The sequence below is a fragment of the Notolepis coatsorum genome (assembly GCF_963971535.1).
Source record: "Notolepis coatsorum genome assembly, chromosome: 11".
Classification (NCBI taxonomy): domain Eukaryota; kingdom Metazoa; phylum Chordata; class Actinopteri; order Aulopiformes; family Paralepididae; genus Notolepis; species Notolepis coatsorum.
The window spans coordinates 23370838-23395639 of record NC_140175.1 but is presented as its reverse complement, the minus strand read 5'-3'; the positions used below and the strand labels follow the sequence as shown (position 1 = coordinate 23395639).

At 43.7% G+C, this 24802-nt stretch overlaps 1 protein-coding gene across 1 annotated transcript in view; it reads left to right on the top strand.

Annotated features, from left to right (window-relative positions):
* arvcfa (ARVCF delta catenin family member a) overlaps positions 1-24802 on the top strand; it is a gene marked incomplete at its 3' end in the record, with an annotated part of 71026 nt that overhangs the window by 2161 nt on the left and 44063 nt on the right. Inside the window, exons 2-9 of the mRNA XM_084324822.1 lie at positions 9155-9334; positions 11313-11489; positions 11841-12287; positions 13603-14264; positions 16627-17105; positions 18820-19003; positions 19866-19983; positions 22368-22536. Coding sequence (XP_084180948.1) covers positions 9155-9334; positions 11313-11489; positions 11841-12287; positions 13603-14264; positions 16627-17105; positions 18820-19003; positions 19866-19983; positions 22368-22536 — 2416 coding nt within the window. The remainder of the gene's footprint in view (positions 1-9154; positions 9335-11312; positions 11490-11840; positions 12288-13602; positions 14265-16626; positions 17106-18819; positions 19004-19865; positions 19984-22367; positions 22537-24802) is intronic.

Below are 24802 nucleotides of genomic sequence, written 5' to 3'. Positions count from 1 at the left end.
GCTCTCCCTTCTCATTAATGAGCTGGATCCTCTCTCTACCTCCAGATTCAGTGAGCTGCCAGTCTCACTGTATAGCCTCAACGAGGCTGCAAGGTGGAGATGAGTTCGGTCCCTCTTACTTTGCTGCCACGAAAGTGGAGAAAGTGGAGAAAGTGGAGAAACTGAAGCGCTTAATTCCAAAATGCTATAAATCACGTTTGGAAAGAAATAGGCAATTCCAGCCCCAGAAATATTACCTTTTGTAAGCAAAGGCCCGGGAGATTGATATTGACCTCGGTTAGGTTCCATATTGGGTTTTAATTTCTTGCCATTTTGTAGTAGATGACACTTTGTTATTGGTACCAAACACTTCAACAGAACAGTCTTATAGTATTCTGCACATGGTGTCTTTTAATATAGAATTATTCATTTATAGGTAACATGTAACCCTAACCCTAAATGGAAATGGATTTTGGATGGTCTTTAAATAATCCTTGCCTTTGCACCCTGCTGCTGGTGGACCCCTTCCCAACAACAGCACATGGATATAATAGAGACATATTCATTATATATTATTATTTTATTTTATTCTCAAATGCTGAGATGGATTGAACTGGTTTTTTCTTGTAAATACTATAATCAGAACCCTAAGTTACAGACACATGTTGCCAGCCATAAGCTTCAAAGCTAATATCTATTGATATCTCATGTGTCTAATTAAACAGGATGTCTGCACAAACGCATGAGAAATCAGCACGAAATCTACAAAAACAGCCCAAGAGTGATTTTTCTTTTCTCCCTCACTCAATAAACGCCTCTAGTCTTGTTCTCCAACCAAATAGTTGTAGAATTATTTACAAGCTCTGGTTCAGGGAACACATTTTTATCTGATTGAGAGAAAGAAAGAGAAAAAGAAAAGTTAGGTTCCGCTTGATGTAAACACGTATAACTGACTAAAATGACCACATCTCAGGACTGTCGGACTGGTGATTAGAGAGACAACCTGCGAACGCTTCTTCCTCCATTAAAATGCAATAATAGAACCAGTGTTGGAATGGAATCTCATGACACCCTCAGCACTGTAATTAAGAATCCACTTTAGCTGCGACCCTGCATTATGCAGGTGACCCCAAAGCAGCATTGAGCTTAAAGGGGTATTTCACTTTAGTAGAACTCAGCAGTCTTAAGCGACCACTGGTGTCCCTGTTGTCTGCTGCCAACACCACCCTTCTCCCAGGTGTCAGGCTTCTCATTCACATTCGCATTCATTTTGAGGACCTAGTATAAATGTCATACTTCTGAAGCATAAACAAACTGCTGCGGTATACATATTTCAATCATTTGACGGGCCAGCGGTGGCCTAAAGGTTTTGAGAAGCGGATTTGTCGCTGGAAGGTCGCCTGTTTGATCCCTCACACTGGCGAGAAAAATCTGAGCGGGGAAGTGAATGAATAACTCTCGTCCCTCAACACCAATTGCTGAAGTGCTCTTATTCAAGGCACTTAAAGGTGCTGTATGTGGTATTTCTTGTTAACATGTGTGTTAAATAGCTCTACATCCCAACAGCCATCACTGAGTGGTTAGTAACATGGGTCTCTCAGTACATCCGCTCTGCAGTAAACACAAAATACATTTCCTGGTATCCCTTCCCACTTTATCTAATCAGGAGAGAGAACCCTAGATATCTTTATTTATTTCGAGAAATCTTGCCAAGCCACATTTACTGGCAGATTATTTGACTTATTTGCACATATTTACTAAAAAAAAAAAAACGTTTGTATTTCTTTGTCAGACCATTGTTGCTGTGTGGAGTTCTCTCTCCTGATTGAATAAGGAAAATTATCATATATTTTCTGTTTATTGCAGAGCAGAGGGACTGGGAGACCCATGTTACTTACCAAAACACTCTGTATCAGTGATGGCTGTGGGCTAAAAGCTATTATTTTAACATAGAAAAAACCCACGTACAGCACCTTTAACCCCTGACCGCTCCAGTGGAGTTGCTCTGTGGCCAACAGTGTCAGACTGTGGTTGTACTGGGCAGCTCCCAGGTGAATATGAAGCAGGGCATTGCTGAAAAAGAGCATTGGTGCTCAACAGACCTATACTCTGGGTAAATAATGGTTTATAATAAAGGTTAAATAAAGCTTTTACGTACCCGCGGTTATGTGCTGCCTTGTTGCAATCTTATTTTTGACAAGTTCTACTGTATGTGAAATATCTCTTTAATAGAATTGTAAGAACAGCTCTACAGTGCAATTCTCTGCTGAGTCCAATGCTGCTTCACACAAGTCTCTAGGGCAAGTGATTGAGTTATGAAAATGAGTTATGTGTGTGTGTGTGTGTGTGTGGGGGGGGGGGGGGGGGGGTGTAGAAGCAGTTGAAGCAGTAGAAGCTGTCGTGACATCAGGTGGGTCATGTGACTAGTTCACACACCAGTCCTGATGAAGCCACTCGACTTGAGGTATTACCCATGACGGAATGTAAAGGAATGTGAATCACTATCCACCTTCAAAAACACTCTCAAAGAACACCTACGGGAGACTGCAATTCGAAACTGGCCCCTACAAATGTCCTAACCCAGTTGTACAATAAAGACCAAGCATGGCTTTGTCAGTATTCCAATGTACAGTGTACAGTGCCCCCCCCTACCCAACCCCCCCCCCCCCCACCTCCAATGTACAGCCCCACCCAACCCCACCCCACCTACCCAACCTCCTCCAATGCACAGTTTCTATGTCAAATGTATATACACTCTTTTTCTGAACTTTTTTTAGTATCACAAACAGTACTGTATTTGCAAATCTGGTATGTCATAAATGTATAGATGTAGCAGTACTGACTATCTGTATGTCGTGTGTGTCATATGATGAATTGAAAATGGAGGACCCTGATGGAAACAAGACGAAAGTCTTTCTCAGGTCTGCATCCTCTTAACAATTGTATGTATTGAGCTGTACTGTACTGTACCCATTCTGCAATCTGTTAATAAACTTTTCAATCAATCAATCAGACCATGGTGCCAAAACTCTGGGAGGAATAACCTTCTATTTTTAATTTGTGGGCCAGACAGACCAAAAGACTTATACGTAACGCTGCTAAGTCGCAGTAAAAAAGATGTATTGAAGTTGAAGAAACACAAAAATGTGTTTTTACTGACTAAACACCTGCAGGTAAAGGATAGGTAGGTTTGTTATTGTTCAACCCAGACCTTATTCACCCTTGTTTAGTCCAGAGTCCTACTTAAATGGTAAATGGTGCATTCATATAGCGCTTTTATCCAAATCGCTTTACAATTTAAAGTACAATTTTAAGCGCTTTAAATTTACTTAATGGTGCTTTGTCCATTTTTGGCCGATCCTCTTTATTAACACCCCCTTAGTACCCTGTAGTACCATGTAATACCCTGTAGTATCATGTAATACCCTGTAGTACCATGTAATACCATATAGTACCATGTAATACCCTGTAGTACCATGTAATACCCTGTAGTACCATGTAATATCCTGTAGTACCATGTAATACCATATAGTATCATGTAATACCCTGTAGTACCATGTAATACCCTGTAGTATCATGTACTACCCTGTAGTACCATGTAATACCCTGTAGTACCATGTAATATCCTGTAGTACCATGTAATACCCTGTAGTATCATGTAATACCCTGTAGTACCATGTAATATCCTGTAGTACCATGTAATATCCTGTAGTACCATGTAATATCCTGTAGTACCATGTAATACCCTGTAGTACCATGTAATATCCTGTAGTACCATGTAATACCCTGTAGTACCATGTAATACCATATAGTACCATATAATATCCTGTAGTACACTGTAATACCCTGTAGTACCTCCATGTAATATCCTGTAGTACACTGTAATACCCTGTAGTACCACGTAATGTCTTGTAGTACCATACAAGACATTACCATAGTACTTTAACTATAATGTCCTGGCGGCTACGTGGCGCAGTGGGCAAGGCGCTCGCAACGAATGCTGGAGACTGGGCTCGAACAGGATGCCTCCTGTTCGAGCCCCGCTATCCACATTGCTTTCAGTTTAGCTGGTCGTCCACAGTAATACACATTGGCCGTATTACGGGGAGGGAAACTGAAGGGTGGGGATCGGGCGTTGTGGACAGTGACTCCTACAGGTCGGTTGGTGCGCCTGCGCAGTAGAATCAAGAAGCGACGGGGGCGGGGCCCCTCCAAAGCCCAGACCCTCGACGCTGAAAGATCGAGCCGCGCAGGTGAAAAGATGCAACGGCTGTTACCTCGAGTATCGGAGGGGACTCGTGCTATATGTATGACTTAGTCCACATTGCAGCCGGCTTGTGGGAGGCAAGAAACAACGTTCGAAGACAGGGGAGGGTTGAATTGGACGATATGAAAATTGGGATGGGAGAAAAATAGAAAATGGGAGAAAAAGTGGATAAACAAAATATATATATAATGTCCTGTAGTACACTGTAATACCCTGTAGTACCATGTAATATCCTGTAGTACCATGTAATATCCTGTAGTACCATGTAATATCCTGTACTACAGAACCTGGCAGTGGTTCTCAACCTACTTGGGCCCCCTGCTGGTGGTACTTAAAAAAATATATATATATATATATATTATAATTTATAATTTATAATTTACCCAGTGTTTCTAGTTGCGGTGGGGCGATAGGTTAAGTGGGGAACAACCAGGAGATCACTGTGACAGAGAGTAATGCAGTCTAAACAGTCATACATCTTTTATTCAACTTCAGCCCTGATCATAACCATTTTTATTTTTAGATTTTTATTTTTTTTTGTAATGTCAGATAAAAAATGAAATACTTTTCTGAAAAGAGTTGTTGTTAAATCTGACATTACAAAAAAACTAAAAATCCATCAAAATCATCATTGACACATGCCTAGCCTGTAATACCCCCCCCCCCTAGAAAAATCGACTTTGCATTTGATATATTGAAAATATTTCACTTTTTGTGTGTTTCTTTAACAATAATTTGTGATGCCATCACACAAACTGGCATTTAAAGGGTTACAATTAGAAAATGTATTGAATATGTGGTGGTTATGATCATGGGTTGAAGTTTAATAAAAGATTTATGAAAGAAAAAGTGGAAAGAAATTGCAGGAAATTAAGTCTTTGTAACAAAATAATTCCTGGTGGGGGACCCCCATGCAGACCCCCCGCTTAAAAAGTGGCCTGACTGGGGCTATATTTCACGCTATATTTCCCAGCCTGAATTATTTCCCTTGTCCGGCCCTGCTTATGTGAGTTGTCAATGGACAACAACATGCTGTGTGTGTGTGAGTGAGAGAGAGAATGAAGTACAATTGCTTGCTGAGAGAGAGAGAGAGAGAGAATTAAGTACATTTGCTGAAATACAGTTGTTCTTAATTTTCTCACTTGCTATGTGAGAATGTTAGTTATTATGTTCTCAATGCCCCTTGCATTGTATGAGAATTGTGTGTGAAGAGTTTGCTAGTTCTAGTGCTACCCCTTTGTACATTGTGGCTGTGTCTGACAAAAGTTAACAATAAATAATGGTATTAGGAATACATTTGCCTCCTGTGTGAACTGTGCATAGCTGAATAGACTGTATTTTAACGTCGGCCATATGGTGGTACTTGGAGAGCCAGCTACGTTATCAGGTGGTACTTGGTGTAAACAGGTTGAGAACCACTGCCCTATAGTATCATGTAATATCCTGTAGTACCATGTTGTAATACCCTGTAGAACCATGTAATATCCTGTAGTACCATGTGATAAGATACCATGGATAAGATTCGATTAGAACATTCAGGAATACCATGGGCAGGATAATAGTAGAAAGACATAAATATAGGCAATACAATTTTGATCTGAATATAAAAATGTTTTAGAATTTTTTTTAATAAAAAATAAACAATCGAATTAACTCTGAATATAAGAATAATGAGAAATTAACATTGTAATCAAAGGTGCAGATGAGGGTCTACCGCCCTATAAGTTATATTTTTTGATCTACTTTTTTCTCCCCATTTTCTATTTTTCTCCCATCCCAATTTCGTATTATTCAATTCTTCCCTCCCCTGTCTCGAACGTTGCTAGACTATGCCTCCCACTGGTCGGCTGCAATGTGGACGAAGCCTTGCATCACGTGTCCCCTCCGGTACACGAGGAGGCAGCCGTCGCATCTTTTCACCTGTACAGCGCAATCTCTCAGTAGGAGTAACGCGTGGGAGGCTCATGCTGCCCCCGATACTTCCTGATTCTGCTGTACAGGCGCACCAACCGACCTGTAGGAGTCTCTGTCTACAACGTCCGATCCCCACCCACCGGCTTTCCCACCCCCTAATACTGCCAATTGTATTAGTATGAACGACCAGCCAAGCCGGAAGCAACGGCAAGAGCTGGGCTTGAACCCAGCATCTCCTGTGTTAGTGGCGAGCACCTTGCCCACTGCGCCACTTAGCCGCCCTCCTATAAGTTATATTATATGTTACAATAATACAATAATATGGGCAATAAAGAATTAGAATCTGAATATATACTATGAGTGAAGTAAAGTAAACAGTATACACAGGTGCAGTATACCTGTACATAAGGTACCCTAACTGGCATGATAATACATCATACGTTATACGTTGTAGTCAGTGCAGGTTTGGTGGTTCAGATATGGTCAGACATTCCTAATACAGTAGCTCTCAAATTCTGTTAGTTCTCCGGCTGCTGGCAGCAGTCCCTGCCCGTGTTTGTGGAGCCTGATGGCCGCTGGTACTAAGGACTGGCCGAGGCGGTTAGTGGAGTGCCAGGGGGGGTATGACTCTGTGGCTGAACGTGCTCCTCATCTTGGCTAGCTCCTCATAGAGGGAATGGGAGGGGTTCTCCAGGATAGCGGCCAGCTTCCTTCTCATCCTCCTCTCTGCCTCTTCTAGTTTGACCAGCTCGATTGGTCTACCATGTCGTACCCTGTAGTAGTATGTAGTACCACTTAATATCCTGTACTTCCATGTAGTAGCCTGTAAATGTAATACAAAAATGGGAAACTCAGTGTACTTGAGTTTAGCATCAAAATGTATTTTTTACCCTTTTATATTTACTTGAATTGTTTGAACTTGGAATCTCGACGACATTACAAATGAGGGTAAAACCTCAATGTTCATGTTGAGAATAAATAAATGTTTCAATCTATCAATATAAACAACCTCTAGGGGAAGAAAATATAGGAAGTTAGGAACATTATCTTAAGTCACAAAAATGAAAGTCAATAAAACCTGATGGAACGAATTGGTTTGCAACCATTTTCTTTCAGAGTATATTCTGAGTATCCAGTTTTCAAAAGGTAGATTTATAATGGTTTTTGAAGCATAAACTATTGTCCCCGTATTTCAATACTAAAGCCATCAGTGAGATTGTGTTATGCATGATTCACTCGCTCTCAGTTTTAGGTTATACTTGTCAGTCATCTCTCTCTCTCTCTCTCTCTCTCTCTCTCTCTCTCTCTCTCTCTCTCTCTCTCTCTCTCTCTCTCTCTCTCGCTCTCTCTCTTTCTCTCTCTCTTTCTCTCTCTCTCTCTCTCTCTCTCTCTCTCTCTCTCTCTCTCGCTCTCTCTCTCTCGCTCTCTCTGTTTCTATGAGACTCATGGTGGATTATTATTTATTTGTATAATCTGCTTGCTTTTTTCTTCTCATAGTTCTTTTGGGCTGAGTGTGTTGAGCCATGCTGCTGCTGCTGATGTTGTTTATTTACTCTGTTTCTGTGTTTCATTGTACTGGCAAGTCTGTCATTATCGTATTTCTAACTTTTCTCATGTGTGTACCTGCTTAGGTTGATGTTTTGTGTGTGTGTATGTATGAATGTGTATGTGTATATATGTACATACATATATATTTTATGTATGTATGAATGTGTGTATGTGTATATGTACATACATAATATTTTATGTATGTATGAATGTGTGTGTATATGTGTAACGGATGGTACTGCGAAGCGCAGTCACGATGGACTTCAGATGTTGTGAAGTGACTGGGGGGAGTAGCGCTGCTATGGGTTAAACTCACTCTCATCCTCAAAAGGCACATAGACACAAAAGGCCGTGAGTTCACTTCTTGGTATAGCGGTCTGTGCTGCTGCCCGCGGTTTGGGAGACCACAGGTTCGAAACTCCCTCGGGGCATTGAAGTTTAAGGTGACGACCGTTACATATGTACATACTACATATATATATATATATTTTTTTTTATCTTTCTTCCCCCCCTTTTTCCCGATTTTTCTCCCATCCCACCCTTCCTGGTTGTTGCGTACTTTCCCCTACTGTTGGTCCGGGAGACCGGAGACTGTCACATGCTTTCCTCCGACGCATGTGCAGCCTGGGGCAGGCCAACCTGGCCGCGCAGGTTCTCACCGGGGAGAGTGTAGCGTGTGGGAGGCCACACTATCTCTCCTTAGTTCCAACCCTTGCTGAGCAGGCGCCCCGACCGAACTGTAGGGGTCGCTGTCCACAACGCCCAGGACCCACCCTTCAGCTTTCCCACCCCCTGATACAGCCAATTGTATCAGTGTGAGAGGCCAGCCAAGCTGATAGCAACGCCGGGAGCTGGATTCGAACAGGCAAATCCAGTGTCTCCCGGTGTTGGTGACGAACGTAATCTCCGTGCGCCACCTGCCCCCCCTCTACATATATATTGGATATATGAATGTGTGTATGTGTATATGCACAAACATATATATTTTATGTATGTATGCATTTTACTGTATTGTATGTCTATAGGTTCAGGACCCAGGAAGTCTAGAGGCACACTTAGGTGCTTCTAATGGGGATCCTTAAATAAACATAAACAATACACTGCTGTATAACTCACTCATTCCTTGTCTTATCTCAATTAATTAATATCTCTCTCTCACACACACACACGCACACACACACACACACACACACACACACACACACACACACACACACACACACACACACACACACACACACACACACACACACACACACACACATACTCTCTCTACCACCTGAAGAAATGGTGAACTATGGCATTGTTACATACAATACATGCTATATCCTCATATGTCCTTGTAACTGTGTCTCTCTGTGTGTATGTGTATGTGTGTGCACGTATGTGTGTGTGTGTGTATGTGTGTATGTGTGTGTGTGTGCGTGCATTCTCTGTGTGCTTTAGGACCAGAGCTCAGAGGGCCCTCTATCTCTGCCCCTGGTCCAGGAAGTTAAAGAGCCGACTCTGGACACCCCATCCGCCAATAATGACGACCTGGACACGCCCACCTCCAACACCTCCATGCTGACCTCCACCAATGACAGCTCCACGGAGACAGACACACCACAGCAGACAGACACAGAGGTTGGTGCATGGATGTTCGCTCTGATAAGGTCCACCGGGAGTCCTATATTAGAAGTATTTTTACCAACAAAAAGGCAGAGGAAATGGTGTCGACCCAGATGTGTTGTATCATACATCAGGGATTTCAAGAGATAGAGCAGCCAGTTTAGTTTAGGTTTTTCTGCAAGGCTAAATCCTGTTCCCCTAAGAATTATACACTGCACCATCCAATGGTTTCCCAATGTCATTATAGAATAGAATAGAAATACTTTATTCATCCTGAGGGAAATGTATACTATATACTGTACATTCATTACATATCTGTGAAGTACATCGTTTCACAACAATAATACAGTCATAAATTTAAAAAAAAACATTTAGTTAGCATCACGCTGGATTCAACCGGATAAAATGTGCCGGAAGGTATGGGTTCTTACCTATCTCGATGTGATTTATCTAGAGATATCTATACCGCAAGAATTTTAGGTGTTCGTGAAGCCAGCATAGCAATCTGGTTAGAGGTGGTGGAGAGGATAAAGGTTAGCATATGAATTTGTAATTCCTGGTGTTAAACGGAATAATGGATGGATTGTCCAAGAGGGGGTCCTGGGGGGGGGGGGGGGGGGGGGGAGAGCGAGCAAGAGCATATGTATTGTATTTATTATGGGTAAATCTTTTAATCTGCATTTATTTTGATTTAAGTACTGGACTGTCATTATTGTTATTATTGTGTCAATCATAGTCCTGTGATTTATTGTGGATTTCCATTGTTTATGTATTGTGTGTCTGGTTTTATGTAAAAAAGGGGAAAATAAAAAACATTTGTTAAAAAAAAAAAAAAAACGACAGTGGCTCAGGAGGTAGAACGGTCGTCTGGTAATGGTTTAATTCCCGATCCTCCCGGTCAGCGCGTCGACGTGTCCTTGAGCAAGACACTTAACCCCTAACTGCTCCCGATGAGCAGGTTGGCACCTTGCATGGTTGCCTCCTCCATTGGTGAGTGAATGGGTGAATGTGAGGCATGAGTTGTAAAGCGATTTGGATACAAATGTAATAAATTAGAATAGAAATACTTTTTTTTTAAAGTCCATTTACCAAAAAAGAGAAATAAGTGTTTTTGCATAGACTGACTCCCGGTACATAATGAATCAGATAGGCTCCCTCGAAACCTACAGTACAGTGTTTCTGTCATTCTGTTCTCAGCTGAAGTCTAAATAAGAAATAAAGAATTGTATTAATTCCTGCATTGTATTTCTTTATTCTAGTGGAAAGGGAACAGCAGAAAGGGAAGGGAACAGGGACATCTTGGCAGTGCTTCTGTGCCCTGTTGTACTTTTAACCTGAGATATCCATTAAAGATAAGTTGCTCCTCAACAGGAGGTAGATACAATGGGCTACAAATGCTTTTCTCACCGGCTGCCAGCGCACCTCTTTAGGAAGACAGATAGTATCTTGGGAACACAAGCTAGCAAAGATTTTAATAAGTGGTGATATTGAACTTCATAGTTGGAGTGAGACCTTTATTTTCTTTGGCTAAATTCAAGAAAAGCGATACGGTTTCGTTGCAACCCCCAATGGCCTTGAAAGAGTTACTGTAAACTCAAAATGAATTTACTGAACCAGACTGTTGAATTTACTTCAATTTACCCCACTTCTCAACAGTAGCCGGACCACAGCTTGTTTCATCGGAGTCCAATCTAAACTCATTAGTCATTGGCAGGCGAGAAGAATTCATTATTTACTAGTGGTGTACAAAGCCAGGAATGTGTTGAAATAAGCATGATGGATCATCCTCAGGGGACATGAGCTGGTGTGGGGTTTATAGATTTAATGGGAGGGTTAAACATTCAGATAACAGAGACTCGTTTGCTCAATCTCAAAGTAAAATAAGTGATGGATAATACTGTCACGGCTGTGACGTCCAGCTCTGCAACTAATCCTGTCCGTCTCCCTCCTCCTGTCTCCTCGCTCCTTCGTCTCTGCATGTTGTGCCCCTCAGGTTCCTCATTGTCCCTGGTCCCATATCTCCCTGCCCCCCCCTGACGGCAACACCACCATCCTCACTTTTGTTGACTGGTTTATTAAGTCGGCTCACTTCATTCCCCTGCCCAAACTGCCATTCGCCAAGGAAACAGCCCAGCCCATGCTCCATGCATGCATGTGTTCCGCCTCTATGGTCTCCCCACGGACATCTGGAAGGAAGGCCTTCTGTTCTCTCCTCGGATCCACAGTCAGTCTTGCATCGGGATTCCACCCCCAGACCGACGGCCAGTCCTAGCGAGCCAACCAGGACCTGGAGACCACCCTGCACTGCCATGTCTCGTCCAACCCTACCTCCTCCTGGAGACAGCCGTTGGTCTGGGGGGCATATTCTGCATGTTCTGCTACCGGTCTGTCCCCCTTCTAGTGTGCCTACGGATACCAACCCCTGCACTCTTCCCTGACCAGGAGTTTGTTCGGCATTGGACTTTGAGGAAAGCATGCTCCACCTTACTTTGCATGGCGCCCAGGTACCGGTGACAGGTAGACCGGTACCTTGTTCCTGCCCCTCACGCCCTGGACTGGCACCTTGTTCCTGCCCCTCGCGCCCTGGACTGGCACCTTGTTCCTGCCCCTCGCGCCCTGGACTGGCACCTTGTTCCTGCCCCTCGCGCCCTGGACTGGCACCTTGTTCCTGCCCCTCGCGCCCTGGACCGGCACCTTGTTCCTGCCCCTCGCGCCCTGGACCGGCACCTTGTTCCTGCCCCTCGCGCCCTGGACCGGCACCTTGTTCCTGCCCCTCGCGCCCTGGACCGGCACCTTGTTCCTGCCCCTCGCGCCCTGGACCGGCATCTTGTTCCTGCCCCTCGCGCTTTGTGGCCAAAAAGTGTGGCTCTCCATCTGCGATCTACTGCTTCGGGTGGAGTCACGAAAGCTGGCTTCCATCATGTTCATCGGCCCGTTCCCCGTCGCAGAGATGATTAATCAGTCTGCGGTCCACCTCCGGCTCTCTTCCGCTTCCTTCATGTCCATCCAATAGCCCATGTATCCCGTGTGATGGCAGTTTCCTTCAGCTCCCTAGTTCCTGCCACCCGACCCCCCCCACCCCCCTGCGTCGAGGGTTCTGACGCCTACACTGTCACGCCGGGACCCTGCCCGCGTGGGTTTCGTGCGAGAACAGTGTCCACACCGAGTCCGACTTCAGAGCGGGCGGAAGCACACAGAAGAAGGCACATTTACATTGGAACAGCTGTAAATGCCTAGTCTATATGCGAAGTCAGTCCCCGTTTGAAGATTTTTTTTAAAGATTTCCAGTTCCAGTGTTCTATTTCATTTTGCATGTATAACCCGTTATTATCTCATTAATTAGAATGTTAGAATGAATTTTAGAACGATGATATCAGTGAGACTGTACACCTGAAAAAGTATAGTATGGTTTATTTGTATTGGGAGAGATACAGACACATTTGCTGGTTGAAACACATCTATATGTGTGGTAATAATGCAGATATTGAGTGTATTTCTGTGAAAATAATAAAAATAAAATTAATAAAAAAAAAACGAAAAAATACGCTTCCAGCCCGCGAGTCACCCGCCCGCTTGCGTTCGGTGGGTTTGGGCCGCCAGGAGGCTGCTAGGCGTTCACCCTTGTGGCAGTGGCTACAGTACCGGTTGCCGGTCAGTTACTAGGGGGCCTGCGGTCCAGAGGAGAAGAGCTGGGTTCTTGCCAGAAACATCTTAGACCCAATACTGCTCACCGACTTACATCGCCGTCATCCTGGTTGGCTGGGTGGGACGTCGGGAGCCATCCGTTGAGGGAGGGGGTCCTGGTCCTGTCACGGCTGTTCAGCTCTGCCACGTGTGTCACCGGCTGCCTGCAATCAGTCATCAGCCCCTTGTCTGTTGCCCCAGTCAGTCAGCGCTTAGTTCTCAGTCTGTTTCCATGGTCTGTTTCACCTCTGAGCCGCTACTGAAGAAGTATTCCAGTCAAATAAATATTTTTATCTGTTATCTGTCTAGTGTGCGCTAATCCTACTCGTTTCCTGTATATATATATATATTGCTCTGTACTAGCAATAAACATCCCATTTTGGATTTTACACCCTCATCCCGCGTCTGCTATCTGCACTTGGATCCTCACTTCTGTCCCGGGTTGTTACAAATGCAGCACTTTGTCAGCGCCGACGAATAGAAGGAGAGCACTTTGTGAAACTTAAACGTTGCATCTTCATTCAATCGTCTGATAAAAGTGGTGATTTTCAGAAGCAACAAAGAATTTGATTCTACCTGTAATGCTCTTATCTTCGCAGGACACCAAGACTATGGAGCAGGAGGGTGAGCAGGCCGAGACCGCAGTCACCCCAGTGCCACAGCTTTGCCTCGATGCCCCAGATGTACCCGACACCCCTGACACACCTAATATACCTGATATACCTGATGCACCTGATGTAACCGATGCACCCGATGTACCAGATACACACACTCCCCCCGTGGGTCCAAACCCACCCCAGCTGCCCGCTCCTACGACAAATGGCCAAATCTCATCCGAACCCCTCACGCCTATCACCACTACTAACGGCATCACCAACAATACGACCACCACCACCCCCCTCCCGTGGCCCGGCGAGCCCCAGCCGCTGAACACAGAGGGCCAGAGCGGCGGCCACAGCCTCCCCGACAGTTTCAGTGGCCTTGGAGGGGACCTATGCCCGAGCTATGGAAGCCTGTCTCGGGTGGGCCACCACAGCTACTGGCCCTCGAGAAACCTCCAGCCGGGGGCTCACTACACCTTACCCCTCCCCAGGGACAGCTATAGCCTCGGCAGCCAGCCCGAGGGGGACGGGGACCGGGGGAAGGACACCCAGGACATGAAGGCCGACTACCCCGCTGCCAGCTACGCGACACTGGGCGGCATCCACCAGTTCAGACCCATCACCACCTTGGAGCTCCTCCGGGAGCCGTCCAGAACCAGGTAAACAGGTTGTCCGAGGTGGTCAAAGAACCATGGAAAAATCATTAAGCAGTTTCCCCACTTTTATACAGTTAACCAATCAGTCAGTTTTTTTTTTTTAACCTTTATTCAACCAGGAAGTTCCATTGAGATACAAGATCTCTTTTGCAAGGGAGACCTGGTCAAGATAACAGCAATAAAATGTGCGATACATCACACAAGAACACAATAAAAGTGCATGTATACAATATACAATACATCACATAAAACACAAAAACACAAAACACAAAACAGAATAGTCTACACATGATAGTAAAAGTGGTAATACAGTTTTTCAGTGGGGACCCGACTACAGAAAGCAGCGACATTCTTCTTGTAAGAAGTTATGTAACAGAGATTTAAATTCGCCAAGAGAGACCAGGGTATCTAAGTGGATATTGTCCTGTAACCCATTCCATTCCCAAGGTGCAAAGCGAGAAAAAGCTGTCCTTCCTACTAGTTCAGTGTGTATTCTGGGAGTTTTTAAAAGTAGCCATCTTGTGGACCTGGTATGGTAGCTGCCTGAGGCAAAGCAAATGAGACTAGAAAGATATAAGGGAAGCTTCCCTAGGACGGCCTTATATAAAAAAACATACATGTGTGATTTCCTCATTTAGATAGTTTAGATAGTTTGTTGTCTCTTTTTGACGAAACGATGTGACAATTGTGCTAACCTCGCATTCCAAATTCAAGCCTTTTTATTCCCATTAAAGCCATTATTTTGCTCAGAGAATAGGCTGTGTAAAAGGACGTTCAATTTGTGTCACTGAAATATCAATATGCTCCTTGTTAATGAGTTTACCTTTAACAAAGGCTGATACTTTCTACTAGACAGTTCATTGATTTTCTTATGTCTGTACGTAGCTGTCTGGGCGCTAGAGGCACATTCTGTTGCCTGTACGCACATTTTACGTCCTCAGTGGCATTTTATCCTCTTTCATTATCATCATTCACTGCATGAATATAGATTTAAAATGTTCACAGTTGGAAGACTGATGAAGACTGATGAACAGTGCCGATGTACAAAAGCTGCAGAAAAAAGCTCCCTGTTGCATATTGTTACTAGTGCGATGAACTAGTGCGTCTGGTAATCGGAAGGTTCCTGACTCGATTCCAGCTCCTCCCGGGCAGCGCGTCGAAGTGTCCTAGAGCAAAACCACTAATTGCTCCCGATGAGCAGGTTGGCACCTCGCATGGTTGCCCCCGCCGTCTCTGTGTGTGAATGTGTGAGTGAATGGGTGAATGTGAGAAACAAAATGGTAAAGCCCTTTGGATAAAAGCTGCTATATAAATGCACCATTTACCATTTACATACAATTCAATATTGCATCTTTCATTTTAGCACTTGGGACCTGCTGTAGTGACTTTATGCGATTAAAGCCCACTGCTTAGTGCCCCCGATAGGCGCCTCCTCTGGCCCCGCCCCCCGCGGTCTGAGCTCGGAGGAGTCACAGGGAAAGACGTGCAGCGGGTTAGGAGCAGGTGGTATCAATCAGGGATGGCAGCGTGCCGCTAAGTCGATAAATAAGGAGGTTTCACCTGTTACTGGCTTGACAGAGGCTCTCTCCCCCGGCCCATAAACAGACAAATCTGCTCATAAAGGATACTACTAGACATTCTGTTACTCGGTTAAGATCTCTGTTACTCAGCCTCTTAAATTCAGACATTTCATTCATGATAAAATGAATAGTAATGCACAAGGGAGCGGCTGGGTGGCGTAGCAGAGATTGCGCTCGTCACCAATGCAAGAGACTCCGGTATCGAATTCCAGTCTCAGCATTGCCTTCGACTTGGGCCGGCCGTCGTACTGGCTCATTTGGCAGAGCCAGCGGGTGGTAGTCGATGGGTGGGGATTGGACGTTGTGGACAGCGACTCCTACAGGTCGGTTGGGTGACGCCTGCACAGCAGAGACAGGAAGTATCGGGGGTAGCGTGAGCCTCCCACGCGTTACTCCTCGCCACTGAGAGTCCACGCTGTCTGCTGAAAAGATGCGACAGGCTGCCTCCTCGTGTACCGGAGGGGACACGTGATGCAAGGCTTCTATCCTCACTACAACCGACCAGTGGGAGGCATAGTCTAGCAACGTTCAAGACAGGGGAGGGGAGAATTGGCAACACGAAATTGGGATGGGAGAAAAATAGAAAATAAGGAGAAAAAGTGAATTAAAAAAAATGCACAAGGGATGTGATACCGACGCTGAAACAGAAGCGCCAATTTGTGCTCGTGTTCCTTTACATTCGTAAATAATATTCCTTTTATTCTCCATTTTACCCGTATCACACACGGACGCGCAGACACACACTAACACTAACTTGTTTATTTTATTCTTTGTTTTTTTCTCAGAGGGGGCTACGAAGACGCCATCATGCCTCAGGTGGACGGGGACCCTAACCCTTTCCTCCAGGCCATGGCCCGCGCCCAGACCCTCCAGTTCCCCCACAAACGCAACAGCATGGTCAGCCTGGACAGCATGCGCAGAGACCCCCGCTGGAGGGACCCCAACCTGCGTGAGGTCATCTCAATGCTCAGCCACCCCATGGACCCGGTCAAATCCAACGCCGCGGCCTACCTGCAGCACCTGTGCTACGAGAACGACCGCATCAAGCACGAGGTCAGGCAGCTGAAGGGCGTGCCGGTGCTGGTCGAGCTGCTCGATCATCCTAAACCTGAGGTCCACCGCAAGGCCTGTGGGGCCCTGAGGAACATCTCTTATGGCAAAGACCACAACAACAAAGTGGCCATCAAGAACGGCGATGGAATCCCAGCCTTGGTCAGACTGCTGAGGAAGTCCAGCAGCATGGAGGTCAGAGAGTTAGTCACAGGTAAAGGGACATTGGTTCTGAATGGAGGTCAGAGAGTTAGTCACAGGTAAAGGGACATTGGTTCTGAATGGAGGTCAGAGTTAGTCACAGGTACAGAGACATTGGTTCTGAATGGAGGTCAGAGTTAGTCGCAGGTAAAGGGACATTGGTTCTGCATGGAGGTCAGAGTTAGTCACAGGTACATTGGTTCTGCATGGAGGTCAGAGTTAGTCACAGGTATAGAGACATTGGTTCTGAATGGAGTTCAGAGTTAGTCACAGGTAAAGGGACATTGGTTCTGCATGGAGGTCAGAGTTAGTCACAGGTAAAGAGACATTGGTTCTGAATGGAGGCCAAAGAGTTAGTCACAGGTAAAGGGACATTGGTTCTGCATGGAGTTCAGAGTTATTCACAGGTACAGGGACATTGGTTCTGCATGGAGTTCAGAGTTAGTCACAGGTAAAGGGACATTGGTTCTGAATGGAGGTCAAAGAGTTAGTCCCAGGGACATTGGTTCTGAATGGAGTTCAAAGAGTTAGTCCCAGGGACATTGGTTCTGAATGGAGGTCAAAGAGTTAGTCACAGGTACAGGTTCCACAGGATCTCCTGTCTACATTTAGCTTTGTATTATGCTTTGCATTTTCTTCTTCGTTATTCCTATTGTTTTAATTTTTTTAATTATCTTTCCCCCCCTTCTTTTTCCGTTTTTCTCCCCTCCCAATGTTAGTCATTATGCCAATTCCCAATCCCCTTCCTGGTCGTTGCGCACTCTACCCCCTACCGTCGGTCTGGGAGGGCGGAGACTCATGTTCCTCCGACACATGTGTAGCCAGCCCACCGCTTCTTTTCACCTGGCAGCGCCGACTCTCACTGGGAGAGTGTAATATGTGGAAGGTCACACTACCTCTCCCAGATCCTTCCCTTGCTGTGCAGGCGCCCCGACCAAACTGTAGGAGTCGCTGTTTACAACGACCAGGACCCACCCACGCCGGCTTCCCACCCGCTAACACTGCCAATTGTGTTAGTATGGGCGGTCGGCCAAGCCGGAGGCACCACAGCCGGATTCGATCCCACTGGCTCTGTGGTGGTAGACAGGCGCTTAGTCCGCTGCGCTACCCGGCCGCCCTCATTATTCCTATTGTATTAGATTATTTTCTTTGGTGTATTCTTTAAATCTCTACTGTGCTGTCACACACTGCTCTGCTGCGCAGCTTTCCTCTACGGTGGAAACACAATGCTTTCAACTTTGGACATACAGGGCGGGCCAGTTTCGCGTTGCAGCCTCCCATAGCCAGGTGCTCTTTGAGAGCTCACTTTGATTGCACTTTGAGGCACATTAATGTGTATACCGGTATATATTATCTGTAACAGCAAGGCATAAAGCTATTTCAGCCTGTGTCAGGCCTTGATTGAAGAGATATGTGACGCGGTGATCAATATCCTCCTGCTTAGCCCCTTTCGGGACTGTGATGCACCGAGTGCATCATAGTCACGAACGGGGCTACCTGCTCCTCTGACATTGCGACACTGAATGATGTTTCCTGCAGTGATTTAATATATAGACTATCGTTTCGTTTTCTCGAGATCTCGAGAAAATGATCGCGTTATCACGAGAAAACAAATTTAATTAACTCGTTATCACGGGAAAACGGAGCAAATAAAATGTATGAATGTACGGCCTCTTAGGGCTTCCGTAATATACAAGTCTATAACCACCATGTTCTTTCCCATGCAGGCACCCTTTGGAACCTCTCCTCACACGAGCCTCTGAAGATGATGGTCATCAACCACGGGCTTCAGACTCTGACTGACGAGGTCATCATACCACATTCAGGCTGGAGGAGAGACCCCACTGAACACTCCAGACCCCAGGACACCGAATGGACCACCGTCTTCAAGAACACCTCCGGATGTCTGAGGTACTGGGACTGTTCCACTGCTCGGTCAAGGAATCAAAGACTACTGTATATGGTAGTGCATGGTTTGTTCACACACACTGCAATACATAGGTAATAATGTAAAACATAAACTTCACCAAAAAAAATAACAATGCAGATTTATTTTGCACATGATCACAGACGTCCAAAAACTGTTTTGCACACATTAATTTAGTTTGACGGTTACTGAGAGTAATTAGTTTGAATATGGCCACCAGTGATGTCATCAGGGACATTGAATCTTTGTGTTGGATTCAATGTCCCTGGTGATTATTTTCCTGTCCAGATATCCGGTCAGTCACACTCTTTATGTGCTGATAAGAAACCGTTAGACATTTAATGCTTACACAAATAACAATTGAGACTGGAAGTCTGCGTTTACAATAAAACATACCGTTGGTCAGTTAGGTTGCCAATATAGCTGGTTCAACAGCTTCCTTTGGTTGCAAATCTAATCTAATCTAATCTAATCTAATCTAATCTAATCACTGGTGGCCATATTCAAACCTATTTACTCTCAATAACCGTAAAACTAAATTAATTAGTGCAAATCTGTTTATAGAGTTTTGGGATGTGTGAGATTATGAGCAAAATAAATCAGCATTGTTTTTTTTGGTATGAGCCTCTTTAAATGTAAAATAAACATAACTTGACTTAACTTAATTTTGTTAAATTCCAGCGTATATTTTACTCTATAGGAGTACATTTAACACCAGCTTGGTGTGTATTAGAGTAAAAAATTTCAAATGTACCTTTACAGAGTCAAATATACACTGTGATTTTTTGTAGAGTTGACATGTAATGTCCAGTTCTGCCGGCGTGTTAACAGAGCTGTTTCCCCCAGGAATGTGAGCTCAGATGGGGCAGAGGCTCGCCAGAGGTTGAGGGAGTGTGAGGGGCTGGTGGACGCTCTGCTTCATGCCCTACAGTCTGCTGTCGCTAACAAGGAGACAGACAATAAGGTCAATGGAGCTTTCACACCCAAAAGATTATTCAAAGGTTAACCACACTACAGAAGGTTAACCTTTCACTATCACACTACAGACGGTTAAAAAAAATCTGTAGTGTGGTAGTGAAGGGTTAACCGTCTGTAGTGTGGTAGTGAAGGGTTAACCTTCTGTAGTGTGGTAGTGAAGGGTTAACCGTCTGTAGTGTGGTAGTGAAGGGTTAACCTTCTGTTGTGTGGTAGTGAAAGGGAGAAATCAATCCAGAAACGACTTTGGCCATTTTGTTGGTTGTTCAGTCACAACGTACGATTTGTGCACACAGAGGCTTTGATTTTAGAAAAAAAAAAAAAAAAAATGCTGCAAAGTGGCAATTATCACACAGCACATTATGTCCTTCTGCAGTTCTCATCGAGTACCGTGTCGACTCTATTCTTAGTTGGTCGATCAAAGAGAGCGTCTTCAGTGTAGCTGACTAGTTGAGAATATTATAAGCTAATGGTCAAAATCCAGTCCATTCCTGAAGTCCAGAAATCAAACAATCAAAACTGACAGAATTGTTAAATTCTCACTCTTGCTGAATGTACATAAACTTTTTTTTTTTTTTTTTTTTTTTGTGACCAACTTTTTATTTTGTCTTTTTTTAAAACAAGTTCAGAGGAAGGACATTCACATCAGCATTTCATATTAATTCACACAGTGGCATAAAAAGTGTCTTTTCAGTATATATTGTCCGTCAGTATATTCATATACTGTGTAGCCTGCCTGTTGCAGTTGTGACAGTCTTTTCCTCCGTTCTGGCGGTCCTGTGGCTGCGAGACAGCCCAGGTCGCTTCTTAACCCCACTCCCAACCCCCCGGGTTTGCATAGACATTTTAGGAGAGGGGGAAACCTTGATGCATACATGTATAGGATACTCTTAATTAGAAAAGAAATCATAATTATGTTTGTTAGATAACCAAGTAATAGGGAAAAATACAATACAATTTAGAAACAACCACAACAAATTATAGCAGTAAACAGAAAAGGAAAAGATAAATGGAAAAGATAAATAGAAACAACAGCAACATGATTTTTGTTCATTCTCTGGTGTCAAGGTACAAGTGTTTTTTTTTAAACATTTTATAAAGTAATTCTACGGGCCTGTATTTAGAAACACCCATTTACTACTTCTGTGTACATTTACATTTAGTCACTGTTTTCGGTCGGTCCGTCAGTTTTTCTCAACCTCTCAAACTCAATTATCATTGAATATTCATTCAGTAATTTATCTGCCCTTCTTTTAACTCATATGCAATTTAACACAAATTAAAGGGGCAGTTCACCCAAAATAAATATATGTTTTAAACGTATTATCCACACCCCCATTCATTATTATGGGGGATGTAGTTCGGTAAGAAAATAGTTCCTAGATGAAACTGCTCACAACAAGGTCTGTGGAGTAACAGGGTCATGATTTCCGGAAGGAGACATTGAGACGAGTGCCGTTCAGCTCCATTGTATTGGAGTAATGGCAGATATCTCCAAAACTCTGCGAATCACACAGAAACTATTGGATGGATAGATGCCTATTGCTTATTAACAGCGAAGGAGTGCGCCGAATGCTTCCGCGTTTTCCCTGATTGGCTGCGACACGCCTCGCGGCAGGCGCGGCAACCGCGGAGCGGCAGAGCTTGCGGCATTATTTAGCCGTAAACCGCCATGATTCTCATTCGAAGCTTAGCTCACCTGGCAGCGCGGCGGTCCTGTGGTCCGTTGGTTTCAAGTTCGAATCCCATCAATTTTTTTTTTTTTTTTTTTTTTTTTTTTTTTAACATGTATTCTTTCGCCGGTTAAGGTTAGGCATGGTTAAGGTTAGGCATTGTTTCGGAGTTGGTTAAGGTTAGAAAGGTTAAGTTTAGGCGCTGTTAAGGAGCTGGTTAAGGTTAGAGTTTGTCTTAGAGAATGGCAATATTCTTTCTATGGTTAAGGTTAAGGTTAGGCATGGTTATGGTTAAGGTTAGGCATTGTTTCGGAGTTGGTTAAGGTTAGAAAGGTTAAGTTTAGGCGCTGTTAAGGAGCTGGTTAAGGTTAGCGTTTGTCTTAGAGAATGGCAATAGACAGCCTATTTCCGCACTGCCGCTCTCTCGCGCTGCCGCGGTCACATGGTCACATTGTCACATTCTTGCACTCCTCCGCTGTTAAAAAGCAACACGCTGGATAGATAGCACTCAGTGTAAGGGGGAATTCAATTTTGTGTGAACTTCCCCTTTAAACCACAGTCAGAGTGCAGCTAAGTAGAGTTCAATGTTGCAAAATCTTAAGGATTGCCAGACAGAGAATCAGAATGTCTGTATTCTGTGTTCGTGTGGTCCTTGCTATATATCTGATCAAAATCTGATTTGATTTGCACCCTCTATTAGTCAGTTGAAAACTGTGTCTGCATCCTGCGAAACCTGTCCTACCACGTGCACAAAGAGGTGCCCGGCGCAGAGCGATTCCAAGAGCCCCATACTAACCTGTTGCCGAGGCCAGGAGGACACCAGAAGAAGAAGAATGAGCCCGACTGTTGTGGAGGGAAAAGATCCAAAGGTTCCAGATTTTTTTTTTCATATCTTTTTCTTTACCATAGGAATCTTTCAAGGTACCAGGTTTATAATATTGTTCCACTTATTCAAATTGGTCTGACATTTGATGGGAGCATAATTAGTTGAGTAGAGCATAATTCAATTTAATTATATACTGATGATTTCCTAACTCATTTGTTTTTAAACACTAATAATAATAATAATAATAATGGATTGGATTTATATAGCGCTCTTCATGACACCCCAGTGACACACTGTAGTTTCCATGTTTTCAACATTTTATTCATAGCTACGATGAAAACAAAGATAGTGGTGAATGCAGTGAAAACAAAGAGAATGACCCGGAATGACACAAACGTGAAAGTAGTTGTGCTCTTAATAATAATAGATCAAATTTCTATAGCGCCTTTCATAGAACCCAAGGTCGCTTCACAATCAAGACAAAAAAATAGGGCTAGGGAAGTAGGGAAAAAAGGGGGATGAGGGCAGGTACGGTCCACGGAATGACACAAACGTGAAAGTAGTTGTGCTCTTGTGATTGGTCGATGTTTGCCAAGGCATGCCAGGGCTTATGGTTACTGTAGTATTACCAAGGAAACGAATAAAGATATAAAACACACTTTCTCAAAGATTAAGTTAAAACATTGACATTTTGGTTTTAACATTATAAGAATTAAATAATATATACCTCTGTCAAAGAGTATGAACCTACACAATACAGGTTGGCTGTAATACTTATAGTTTTGATCTTCAATGGTTGGCTACATTACAATGGAGCAAAATCACAGGTGGAACCTCATCTCTAGGTAGGCTTTGATAAACACTCATTGCATTTTCCCCCTCATCTATAAGTAGTGGTGTAGTGTAACATTTCATTTTTGTATGTTTTGGTATTACAAAAAATATATAGCTTAAAGCACGTTAGGGTAAATGCGTATAGACCGCAGGAGCAGTATTCCATTGGGCCTCACCTCTGATTCAAAAGCTCCTATTCTTTGTAATGGAGACTGTTACGAGTGGGGGTAGTGTGGAGAGGAGAGAGAACCCAATACTGCGGACAAAGATGATGAGAGGCAGAGACGGCAGGATTCGTGTAGATAATTACTTTTTACTTGAAGTTCACCAAGCACACACATATATACTCGACTAATTAGAATTGGTAACACCTGGCCAGGCCAGTCTAAAACACAATATAAACCAACTAAACACAAAAGCAAAGATAACAACATCACCAGACAGGGGAGAACATCACACCAGGGAAGGGAACGTCAACAATGACAACACACATATACTTACCTTACTCACACTGTTAATTACATTAATTACCTCTATCAAAATAGGCCAAATGGTCGCCTGCATGATCTGATGATGTCCACTAGGTGGCGGCATGATACCACCGAAAGGAGGTAGAGAATGTCCAGTGTTATTGTTCTTCTTAACCCAGGCCCCCCAGGACCTGGGATCGTTACAGGGGACTGTATGATGTTTTGCAATAAACAAAGATATAATCTGCTAGAAAAATCATCAGCATTAATGAGTCTACAAAAGATTGTTTTAGTTTTACATGTATTTCCACGAAACACACAAGTTTAGCTGATCTACAAACTACAACCTGCAGCCATGTCGCAGTGTCATATACTGCACGTCATATCTAAGGAGGTAGCCAACTGTCATGCTAATCATCTGCTAGACCAGTGGTATATCTATTTATCTGACGTCCATGTTCCATGACACCCTCCTCAACCTCCTACACCCAATGGGAATGACATTTTCAGCTCTTGGTTATGATTATTTTCTGTTTATCATCTCTCAGCCTTTCTATTTGGCTCAGTTTGTTGGGTCAATTAAGCCTGTCAGTGTTGTGTGTCAAATTAAGGCTTCTAACAATGGTAGGGGACTTACTTACTAGAATATATTTTTTTTCCTGGCTTCAGACTTTTATTATTTTTACGAGTATGTGTGTATAAATTAATCATTACAAAAAATATTACCTTTCTTTGTTAAAAAACGACACTTTCCGTTTCTGAAGTGGGATTTTGTTAAAACAATGAATAAAACACAACGAATAAAATAAAGCACCCTCTTTGAGCATCTCAATGCCCCCCTTTCAACAATTCTGCACCCTATAGTTTTGACTGAAAATATTTCCAACTGAAAATGAGCTAACCTAGCTAGCAGTTAGTTGTTCATATGCTAATTGAAGGTGACTGGTGACTCATTATTGGGAAATGTAGGGCCTAGTCCATTTGTAAAAAAAAAAAATTAAATTA